The sequence below is a fragment of the Ambystoma mexicanum genome, chromosome 7p, assembly GCF_040938575.1.
Source record: "Ambystoma mexicanum isolate Mex_15411 chromosome 7p, UKY_AmexF1_1, whole genome shotgun sequence".
Taxonomy (NCBI): Eukaryota; Metazoa; Chordata; class Amphibia; order Caudata; family Ambystomatidae; genus Ambystoma; species Ambystoma mexicanum.
This window is the reverse complement of record NC_090939.1, coordinates 241,977,904-241,990,023: the sequence shown is the minus strand read 5'-3', so window position 1 is coordinate 241,990,023 and position 12,120 is coordinate 241,977,904. Positions and strand designations below refer to the sequence as shown.

At 46.4% G+C, this 12,120-nt stretch overlaps 1 protein-coding gene across 3 annotated transcripts in view; it reads left to right on the top strand.

The window, feature by feature from the left end:
* The window catches only part of CLIC6 (chloride intracellular channel 6), a 235,892-nt gene that overhangs the window by 106,036 nt on the left and 117,736 nt on the right, over positions 1-12,120 (top strand). The window contains exon 1 of one of the 3 annotated variants that reach the window (XM_069636144.1): positions 4,691-4,759. The exons of the other annotated variants lie outside the window; for them this stretch is intronic. Within the exon in view, the coding sequence (XP_069492245.1) occupies positions 4,706-4,759 (54 nt within the window). The 5' untranslated portion in view covers positions 4,691-4,705. Of the gene's footprint in view, positions 1-4,690; positions 4,760-12,120 lie in introns of those variants that run through there. 3 annotated transcript variants of the gene reach the window in all.

Below are 12,120 nucleotides of genomic sequence, written 5' to 3'. Positions count from 1 at the left end.
GCATAGAAAGACAGTGGGTGTTCAGTTACAGTCATTGCTAATGTTCCAAAGGTTACATGGGAACAGAGAGCATAGGTACAGTTGTTGGCTACAGCAATAATAATGTTTACCTTGACATTTTTGGTACAGATTTACTTGAATAAGATGGTTTTCAGTGCCTTTCTGAAGGATGTGAGGGATGTTTCCGCTCTCAGTTTAGGTGGTAGTGAGTTCCAAGATTTTGGAGCTAGAACTTCGAAACTTGAGCGACCAGCTCTGGCTCTGTTGAAGTTGGGGCCAGCGAGTTGGTTAGTGTACAGATCCTTTTTGGGTCTGAGTGGCTGGACTTGTAGTATTCGTTCAGACAGATAGCTGGGGGCAGACTGGGATATGCATCTTTGTGTAATAGTGAGGGTCTTGAACTGGATGCGCTCTTTGACTGGGAGCCAGTGGGCATTCTGTCTAGCTAGGGAGATGTGCTCCCTCCTGGGTATGCTGAGGGCAGCTCTCAAAGCGTTATTTTGGGTCGTTTGCAGTCTTTTAATGTTTCTGGCAGAGGTGCCTAGAAGGAGGACGTTACAATAGTCCAGTTTGGTACCTATGGTGGCCCTGGCGATATTGAGACAGTTTTCGGTGGACAGGTGAGGTTTTACCGCATTATTTTGGTTGTCAGTGCAGCTTAGGAGGAGATATAGCTGACATGTCTATCCATGGACAGAGTTGTATCTAGGTAGACTCCCAAGGTTTTTACCACTGCGGAGACTGAGATAACAGAGCTTTCGATTTTGAAGTTACTGTATTTCCTGTCTAGTTTGTTAAGGGTTTCTTTTGGGCCCACTATTAGGATCTCAGTCTTGTCTCTATTGAGACAAAGGCTATTGGCTGCCATCCAGGCCTGGATGATAGAATATGTGTTTTGTAGGGTTTTGAGGTCTTGCTCATAATCTCCCGATAACGGGAGAAGAATATGTGTGTCGTCAGCATAATTGGTGAAGGTTATGCCGGATTGTTCTAGGTCGTTGAAGTGGGGAAGAGTAAATAGGTTGTATAGTGTGGGGGAGGTGCAAGAACCTTGTGGTACTCCGCAGTTAATAGGGAAGGGGTGGCTGAGGCTCGATCTGAGAATACCCTCATGGCTCTGCCTTCCAGGAAAGATGAGATCCATGTGGTGGCCTCACTGGAGAAGTGTGCCGTGTTGGTGAGTTGTGTCTCTAGGATTTTATGGTCGACCAGGTCGAACACAGCCGACGGGTCGTATCTAGGGATATGGGGTGTGACCAGATAGGGTGCCAGAGGATGGAGGGGGTTGGCAGTAGACTGATAGGGAAGGGGGATTTAGCAAATGGGGTAACATGGTATGGGGGAGTTAGAAGATGGAGTGTCAGGGAAGGGGGTTATCAGATGAAGCTCCAGAGGACGGGGATAATCAGATGGAGTGCCAGGGGCGGAAGAAGTACACATGTGCAAAGCATACAACAGCCCCCCCATAGCTCCCCGGCCCCTAGCTCCATCAGTCATGTATTGCAGCTACACATGGCCATACATGGCTGGTTAGTTTTCTTCCCCTTTTTCTATCCCTTGCCAGTAGGAGTGTAAGCCAATTCTTTGGAGGTCTTCTTCCGTTTTGTCGTGGATGGTGCAGTGGTAGTTTTTTAAAGATCTGGCAGCTGGGACGTGTGCTTCACAGAGTGCTTCAGAGAGTGATGAGGCAGGTGTTTGAGGTGAGTCTATTCCTTCCTCCAGAACAGGAACCCTCTCCGGAAGGTCCCTTGGGAACTGGGGCTGCAAAGACAGTCCTGTCATGACAGCGGCGATCTCATACCAGCGTGCTTATCACTGGAGTCCTTCTGAAGTAAGCAGACAGGAAAGGGACAGCGTTAGAGTAGCCCAGAGGAGAGATTCAGTCCACAGAGGGGTCTGACCATCTTGGATTTTGCTAGGGCTCCCAAGTTTCACATTTCCCCCTCTCCACTTCCCCTCATACAAGGGACCCTGAACAGCACGCTTTCTGTGGACCAATCCACTGTAATATTTTGCCTGTATGTGGGGGTGGGTTTGGTGTTCCTCTTTGGAACACTTTTTTGAAGATGGATTCACTGGAACCTGATTGGGGGTACAGTCTACACCAAACTCATCTACCTGGGAGTTGAAGACAGGAGCTCCAGGGAAGAGGAAAGTTCTTCTTCCTAACCATCCACGGGCATATTTGGGATTACTAGCAGGCTATACAAGGCCTACTGAGACTGAGACACTGGTATCCAGGACCCTGCTCACTGAATATCACAGATCCCTGAAAGTGATCTCAACAAATCTTCTTGTTTGGGAAAGGCAGAAGAAACAATGCAACTTGCTCCTCAGATTCTGAATTGGGTCTGACAGTGACCTCACAGCCAAGGGTGCAACTCCTGACCCTCCCTGCTTCTCTGGACCGCCTTGTCTCTGGTTTGGGCCTCTTCAACATCATCCAAGCTTCTGCAAAGCAGCTTCCGGGGTCATCTCCAATCTCAACTGCCTCTGAGTTTTGCAAAGTTCTGAAACGCTGCCACTTCCAAATCTGAGCTTGGCTGAGACTTCTATCTTCCAAACTCAGCCCCACCTGCCTCGTTACCAGCCTACTCGAGCTTCAAGCTGTTGCTGCTGCAGCGCCATAGTGCTGTGTTGGCCAGTCGAGTTCACTCGCTAACGAAGAAAAGTCTCCACTTCTCAGGATCTTAGGTCACAGAATCTTTCAGCGATGCCGACCAGACATTACCTGTCATTTCCCAGCATTTTTGACCGACAAGCTGTCGTCGCTGTTGAACCACACGGCATGGTTGGACCCCATCGATGCTGCTCCCTGACTCAACCCTATTTCAGCACCAAAAGCACGTCTCCTTGTTCGACACCGAAAAGCCTTTCTCAAAGCTGTTGAGCCCCAGAACTGAATGTATTTGACATAGACTTGTCCTCCTGGTCCATTTAACAGATCTTTAAACACCCTTTCTCTGTTTTTTTAAAAAAGAAATGTGTTAACTTTAGTATTTTGCAGCTGAAATCTTTACCTGAACACCCCTATCTTCAAACCCAGAGTACTGCTTTAATATGAAAGTCTGCTTCTTAGTTTTTTCGCTTACAGGGGTTAGTCAGTATTTATGTGTATTATTGTAATTGTAATTAAAAAGATCCTCTTCTAATAGAACCTTAGTTGGACATTCTTTTATTTTAGTACCACAGTACTATTGTTGTTTGGACTGTTTCTGTGCCAGGCAGCACCCTTCCTGAAGGGTATTGCCTGTCCTCGGCCCACGTTACCATAAAAGGCAAAGCAAGTATACCTATCGAGCTGTGCCTGTTTCAACTTTATGATTGAGATCATTGCTAGTTTAGTAGTAGTGTGGAGTTCAGTAGACGCTTGAGTCATTATTCATCTGTGTACTCCTGCAGGGCAGTAGTCATTTCATCACAAGTGGGGGTCCCCAGATGTTTACCTTCTAGTCATTTTCCCTGCATGGCACACTCTGAATCTGCTCTTTGCCAGATGTCTGTTACTTCCACTTCCAGTAACGGTATTAACACATGCGGTCTGGACGCAGTGGGCCTCATTACAAATTTGGTGGTAGCCTTGCCGGTAAAACCACGCCAAACTTGCAAAACATTCTGGTACCCGCTAATGGGCAATTACTGGGTCATTACAGCCTGGCCGGACCTGGTAATTGCCCAATCATGGGCACCGGAATATATTCTTCCCCATTCCCATTTGAGCTCTATAGGGCTCAATGGGAATGGGGAATGCCGGATGCACCGGCACCATTCTTGAATGGTGCCCGTGCATCCGACATGCTCTGCTCGCTGGTGCCTGTACGGCCGCTAGGATAGAGCTGGTGGCCATAATGGCACCCGTGAGCAGAACTTGTTGTTTGCTGGTCCGGGAACTACGGTACCGGCAAGCCTACCAGTAAGTACTGTAGTTCCTGGACCGGCAAACTTGTAATGGCCCCCAGTGTCTGCATTTGATTGCTATCGGTTATTACCGTTATGCCGCATGCATGGTTGCAGAACCATAATCGGGCCTACATGCATTAACAGTAACAACCAGATTGTAAATGTATTGTTGTTTTACCGCCATGCTTGTAATCGGGCCCTGTCTGTTTGGTCCAGAGTTGGAGCACTGGAGTTAAGGAAAAAAACTCATTTTCGTGCACCAAGGACAGGAGCGGCAGGTGCTTCGATTTTGACAGTAAATGCCTGAAAGTCCTTTTGTGCACAAATATCATTCTTTGAATCCCGACACTTTTCGTTTTCGACAGATAGTTTTCTCGCTCTACGTGTGGTTGATATTTGTTCTCCTTTTATGATGATGCTGCTGCTTTGGTGTTTAAGGTGTCAGTTTTTCCAATCATGGTCTTTATATTGTGATAAATATATCTTCAGGTTTTAGCTGCTCGTGTAGGGGAGAGATGTAGATGCAGGAAACAGTCTTTTAAGTCCCCCACCAGGATGTAATGTAATTACTTACCCCGTCCTCTAGTATTTGGCGCCCTTTTCGTGCATGTGAAATCTTCTGACTTGTTTTAATTATCAAGCGCATCCGTAGAGTTTGCGTTCACTAACTGGTAAACATAAGGTTGTGTTTTTTTGCCAGACGTTCCGTTAATACCTGACTTCTAGGAAGTTTTATTTTTTTACACAGGGCATCCGTATTTGTTTTATCTTGATAGTCCATGGATTTCTCTTTCTTCATTGCCGAATGTTTCACGAATTCATCATTGTCAAGTATTCCTTGTACGTGCAGCAGTTGACGGTAAGGAGTATGTTGCATTGTCTGTTGCACTTGGATATTTGACCCAATGCAATGCAGTGTTTTAAGCAGCTGTATAGAGTAGTAATTATTTATCTGTTGCCAGTCACAGATTCCACATCTAGAAAGTGGAGGCTGAGGTTGGCACTTTCTGTAGTAAAACCTCTTTGATCCTTATCCTCTACAACGCATAGAACTTGGTCGCCAATCCATACATTGTGTTTGCATGTATTTCCTTCCATACGTAGGAGCTGTGTTCCGCATCCACCTCTAGGTAAAGCTTTGAGATCTTGACTCCCTCCTCTCCTCCCCCACACATTAGATCATTCCTTGTATAATTGTGGGTCTTGAGGTTTTGGACTGGAGGAGATGTTGTGGTGCAGTGTTGATGTTTGCAGTTCATGTCTCAACATGTCTGTCTGTGTTGCCAACACAAGGTAGAGGGTGGGCACGCTTAGTGATGTAAATCTTAAATTCTGTGTCACAGGGTAACTTAGAGCAACCAATATTTGCCTCTATGTATGAGTCTCTTCATTTCCAAGATGGACATTTACTCATTCCTCACACAATCATTCATTAGGATTCATAATTCTCAGGATTTCAGTAGCATTAAAGATTGCTGCGCCTCAGCCCTTTTTGTCAGGTTTGATCATGGTGACAAAGGGGGGTGTTGCCACTTTCAGGAGTGAATTCATTTTCCCGTCAGGACCGGCCACCGGGTGCTCTCTTGCCTTTTCAGCACTGGCTCCTCATCTCTTGTTGCAAAGTCCGGGCTCTCTGAGCTTGATGGCAAAGTCCTGAAGGTGTTGTGAGTTCCATATCAGGATTCTATGCTGCGCTACTTCTAGTGCCTGTATAATTATACCTGTTAGTGCTGCATTACATGCTACTAGAAATCCCTGCTATAATTTCCAAAATTGAATGAATGCTTAGGCTCAATTTTATGTAGAAATGAATCCAATCCATCTACTGTTTGTGTGGGAAAAGGGAAAACAAGTTCAATAGACGGTATTACCCAAATTGACCGAATACAATTGACCGAATTACCTAATTGGTCGAATTTTAATGGTCCTAATTGACCTTTTGCACAATTGACCTTTTATTTTTTTAATATATATAATGGGTTGGTTTAGTATTATAAATAATACAAGTGGTTTGGTTGGGGGGTTGCAGGGGTTTTGGATTCGGTGGGGGGTTGCGGGGGGTTTCCCCCCGCATATATGTACTAATTGACCTTTAAAATTCGGTCAATTTTGCAAAAGGTCAATTATCATTCGGACAATTGTAACTCGGTCAATTCGTATACAACCCAATAGACAAAACAATGGTCTTAGTATGACAATTGTTGTCATTCATTTGAGGTTCCCAGTTCTTGCCTTGATACATATTGTTCACCACTTTATGTTCATTAGTTCTCTTCTTGATTTTGCATCAGTTCGTTCTTTGTCAGCTTTCAGTCCCCGTAATCACTTTTGCATTCTCCCGAGACCATGGCAACTTTTGAGATTCACAAAATTGATGATAAAAAGAGAAGTTAAACTACAGATTAGTGCAAATTAAGAAGTAACAATTGATGACGCAAAAGTGGGTACGTGGAGCTACAGACAAAATTGACAATTGATCATGCAAAAGTGGTTATGTGAGATGAAAGGTCATAACTTCAAATGAATCATAATTATCATACTAAGAGCAAATTTCTGTTTTTAGAGTATTTGTTACTTTTGTTTTTTGGAGTATTTGTTATTTTTGTTTTTTGGAGTATTTGTTTCCTTTTTTCCTATTTAAACAGTACATGGATTGAATGTATTTCTATATAAAATTGTGCCTAAGTATCCACCGGTTTTAATGCATTTATTTATCTCCGTCAATATGATTACAAGTAACTGGAACAGCCCTTTTCATTTATTAGACATTGAGGTGAGGGCAACAGGCCGACACTCCAGTTATAGGGCTGCATGCCTTCAAACATCCTGGTGGGCACCCAGTAAATAGTGGGATCAGATTCCAACTGTGTGGGCTTCTTTGCAGGCAAACTCTCGAGATATTGACTTTACTGGAGACCCCAGTTATCCCACTCATACTGGCTAGATCTGGAGTTCCTATTTAATAGAGATATCGTGACCCCTACATGGCCATACCCGTATTGCATGCACAATGCCCATAGGAATAATGCCTGGCTGCCGTACTTCATCACTGATTTTTAGAAGGGCGGCGCTAGGCTCCCCTCCAGGAAATAGCTGTCCTGTACCCTAAAATTGATTGAAACTTCCACCAACTATGGTGTGCTATTCACAGCCAGCAAGGTGGGTTCCCTCGCCCTGGGAAAACGGGGATACATGGAGTAACTCTTGCTCTGTGGACCATAACACCTGGGGTTGCACATCTGGATGGTATCCTTGATGAGCTCTAGGAATGATAGTTTGTGAAGAAAAAGTAGGAAAACACAGGAGTGCCATGCATGGGTATACAAATATAAGCAGTGCACTTCGGCATCGCTGCAGGTTAGGACTGGCAGTCTCACAGAGGGTGATGCCCAGGTTCACACTTGTGAGTGAAGTCCTTTCAGGGTAAACATCACTTGGTCTAAACACTTTACATCCTCCAGTTCTGGAGAAGTATTTACACTTGATACTGTGGTACTTGAGATGGGTGTGTAACAAAGCGGAATCTCCCGATCCATGCCGAGTACCAACACCTCCAATATCCCAAATACCCATTTGCCCTGCTTCTCCCCTCAGAAAATCAAAGAGGGAGAGAATGAGAGAGAGACAGCAAGGCAAAAGAGGGAGTGAATGAGAGAGACAGCAAGGCAAAAGAGGGAGAGAATGGGAGAGAGACAGCAAGGCAAAAGAGGGAGAGAATGGGAGAGAGACAGCAAGGCAAAAGAGGGAGAGAATGAGAGAGAGAGACAGCAAGGCAAAAGAGGGAGAGAATGGGAGAGAGACAGCAAGGCAAAAGAGGGAGAGAATGGGAGAGAGACAGCAAGGCAAAAGAGGGAGAGAATGAGAGAGACAGCAAGGCAAAAGAGGGAGAGAATGAGAGAGAGACAGCAAGGCAAAAGAGGGAGAGAATGGGAGAGAGACAGCAAGGCAAAAGAGGGAGAGAATGGGAGAGAGACAGCAAGGCAAAAGAGGGAGAGAATGGGAGAGAGACAGCAAGGCAAAAGAGGGAGAGAATGGGAGAGAGACAGCAAGGCAAAAGAGGGAGAGAATGAGAGAGAGACAGCAAGGCAAAAGAGGGAGAGAATGAGAGAGAGACAGCAAGGCAAAAGAGGGAGAGAATGAGAGAGAGACAGCAAGGCAAAAGAGGGAAAGAATGGGAGAGAGACAGCAAGGCAAAAGAGGGAGAGAATGAGAGAGAGACAGCAAGGCAAAAGAGGGAGAGAATGGGAGAGAGACAGCAAGGCAAAAGAGGGAGAGAATGGGAGAGAGACAGCAAGGCAAAAGAGGGAGAGAATGGGAGAGAGACAGCAAGGCAAAAGAGGGAGAGAATGAGAGAGAGACAGCAAGGCAAAAGAGGGAAAGAATGGGAGAGAGACAGCAAGGCAAAAGAGGGAGAGAATGGGAGAGACAGCAAGGCAAAAGAGGGAGAGAATGGGAGAGAGACAGCAAGGCAAAAGAGGGAGAGAATGGGAGAGAGACAGCAAGGCAAAAGAGGGAGAGAATGGGAGAGAGACAGCAAGGCAAAAGAGGGAGAGAATGAGAGAGAGACAGCAAGGCAAAAGAGGGAGAGAATGGGAGAGAGACAGCAAGGCAAAAGAGGGAGAGAATGGGAGAGAGACAGCAAGGCAAAAGAGGGAGAGAATGGGAGAGAGAAAGCAAGGCAAAAGAGGGAGAGAATGAGAGAGAGACAGCAAGGCAAAAGAGGGAGAGAATGGGAGAGAGACAGCAAGGCAAAAGAGGGAGAGAACGGGAGAGAGACAGCAAGGCAAAAGAGGGAGAGAACGGGAGAGAGACAGCAAGGCAAAAGAGGGAGAGAACGGGAGAGAGACAGCAAGGCAAAAGAGGGAGAGAACGGGAGAGAGACAGCAAGGCAAAAGAGGGAGAGAACGGGAGAGAGACAGCAAGGCAAAAGAGGGAGAGAACGAGAGAGAGACAGCAAGGCAAAAGAGGGAGAGAACGAGAGAGAGACAGCAAGGCAAAAGAGGGAGAGAACGGGAGAGAGACAGCAAGGCAAAAGAGGGAGAGAACGGGAGAGAGACAGCAAGGCAAAAGAGGGAGAGAATGGGAGAGAGACAGCAAGGCAAAAGAGGGAGAGAATGAGAGAGAGACAGCAAGGCAAAAGAGGGAGAGAACGGGAGAGAGACAGCAAGGCAAAAGAGGGAGAGAACGGGAGAGAGACAGCAAGGCAAAAGAGGGAGAGAACGGGAGAGAGACAGCAAGGCAAAAGAGGGAGAGAACGGGAGAGAGACAGCAAGGCAAAAGAGGGAGAGAACGGGAGAGAGACAGCAAGGCAAAAGAGGGAGAGAACGGGAGAGAGACAGCAAGGCAAAAGAGGGAGAGAACGAGAGAGAGACAGCAAGGCAAAAGAGGGAGAGAATGACTCTCAGCAAGGCAAAAGAGGGAGAGAACGAGAGAGAGACAGCAAGGCAAAAGAGGGAGGGAATGAGAGAGAGAAAGACAGAGGGCCTCATCACGAGTTAGGCGGTAGCCCTTAAATGCAGTGGTAACGGTGTTACCACCGCAAAAAAAAAAACAAAAAAAAATTAATACATTTAAGGGCTGGCCCTATCATGAGTCTGGCATGTTTACACGGGTAAACACGCAGAGAAAATTCCAATTTTCGCCACAGTTACCACCAGCGATATTACCGTGCAGCAATTGCGCCGGAAATTCCACATATGGAGAATGGGGACTTACAGTTATCACCCAACCCGTGATCCGGCAGAAATACCGCCGGACGGGTGGGCGCTAACGCAAATAAATTTGGGCAGCATCCCAGTTGGGATACCCCCCAACTTGTGATGAGGCCCAAACGGAGAGACTAGAGCTTTTTGTAGCTCGTAGTTTTGATTTCTATGACTGCCACGGTAGCCAGGTCGCTCTAGATGGGCCTTTCCCCTCTTTCTCTGAATCACAATTCTAAACCAGGAAAAGGGACGAACCACTTCACTTCACCCCTAATTCGCCCCCCCCCCCCAACCAACATTTCCATTGCCCTCAATGTCCCTGAAGGCATTGGTAGTGTAGCCGGGAAGGCATCAGTGTGGCCAATGTAGCCAACACTCCATCTCAGTCCCCATTGATAGGACTATAGTCCCTCATTCTTTCTATATGTGTTTTCAGAGCAGCTCAGCTCAGTCCCTGTTTTCACATTCAGGATGTGCAGCGTTCCCAGATCCTGAAACTCACCATGACTGATTGCACAGGCTGTGCACTCATTGTGGTCAGCCACGTACCCACCGCTGGCGCCTAGGTACCAATATCTGCAGCTCAGGTGTCGTTTATAATGACACTGTTCTTCAAACGTTTCCAATATCAATGCCTTAGGCCACATAAATACCCGCCTCTAGCCTTCCTTTCTTAAAAAGTACCATTTATGTATGTTTAGTATTTATTGTAGCATTGACCTGACTTCGAGGATCAGATTACAGACAACCAGGAAAGAATGAATTGCCAGATAATCAGGATAATTGATCCATAAGCACACACTTTGCCAGTAGTATATTATTGATCTATCAGACCACATCCTTCTCATAGGAGTACAGTGCACAATACAGTGCCTGGCCTTAAACTACTACTGCTCAGAAAGGTGTAAGGCCATTGGTGGGATCCCAAATCAGAGAGCACTGTGAGTTTTGGGCTGGGTGGTGAGGGAACAAGCAAGTCATGGGTTGATTGGAAGATGGGGCGTAAGTGGGTGCATGGTAAGCTCCTTTCTGAATTGTCTTGAGTTGGCAAAGTCTTGAGGCATATTTGTCTTTGAGTCTTTGCAGCCTTTTCTGACCTCTAGTTTATGGGCCTCATTACAAATATGTCACTGCAGTAAAAAATGCAGGTAACGTAGCGATAACTCTTTTACCACCGTATTACTGCAACGCCATACTAAAAGGCAGTGTAGTAGAGGGTGCACCTACAACAAAAAAGGTAGAGGTAAATCTGCCACTTTACTGCTGAAAATTAGCAAAATTACCACCTGTGGTAATTCATCTGAAATCCCCATTGAGTCCTATGGATTCCATTTAATGTTGACTAACACTGCCTACCACCACTTGTAATCTGGTGGAAATTCCGCCTGACCAAGGGAACGTAACGGTAAATCCGTTTGGTGATATTTTGGCAAATTTACTGCCGAAATACAACCAAACTTGTAATGAGGCCTTGTGTGTCTCCAGAGATTGGCACTTTCCTTGGGCCTTAGCCCAGTTTCGAGAGGAAGACCCCTTTGCAGTTGATACAGAGATATTTGAATTGAATCCTGGGTGGGAGAGGGAGCAAGGACGTTTGCCTTCAGTGCAGCAACTGTGGTGTCCTGAGAGGAGTGATTTGCCTCCCTCCTTCCGTGGGGGCAGGGACCTTCGCTTGGACAGTTATGTGAAAGTTTGGCTAAGGGGGCCGGCGGTAGTAGGGTGTGCTCTCTTTTCAGGAGACTGATCTGACACCAGAGCGGCAGGGCTTTGTTGTCAAAATTAGCCTTGAGGGTGAGTTAGTGGATGAGGATTATAAGTCTCTCTCTATCTGATGTCTCCCGGAGTAGTGATACATCAGTCACACCCTCAACACAATTTAAATGTGTATTTGACATCAGGGTATCTTGCTCTGCTGTCCTTCCTGGTCAGCGCTGGTAAGGGTTTCCCGAGGATGCTATTAGTGCCCTTATGGAAAGACTGGTGGCTGATTAATGGAAGAATGATCCTGCTCCCATTCGCGCATGCTCTCTCAATCCCTCCCTCTGCCTAGGTCTCTGGATCTCGGACGGTGGATGCATTTGCCTCTGACAGGATCACCTAATACAGGCATGTGTCTCGGCCTCCCGATCCCCCAGCGTTTGGAGTGTATAGCCTCTTGTTTCCTTGACCACAGGGGCTGCTCTATGCCTTTCCCCAATGCCCCTATTACCAAGGGTACTATGGAACATTGGAGAGGAGAGGGCAGAGGTCTTAACCATCATTCTGTTTGGCCCAGAGAACCCTGCTTTCCCTTCTCAACCATCTCTCACAGGAAGATCCCTGCCCCACCGCCCCTCCCTCTGATTTATCCAAACTCCTTCATGCTTTGTTCTAGTGCCTCCACTTGGCAGTCTGGACATACAGAGGTTAGGACTACAGCATTTTGGGTGCTTCAAAGGGGTCGTGCAGTGGAATGAGGAATCTAGCAAACTGGCCACTCGACAGGTTTACCAACAAATTGAATTCACAAGATGGT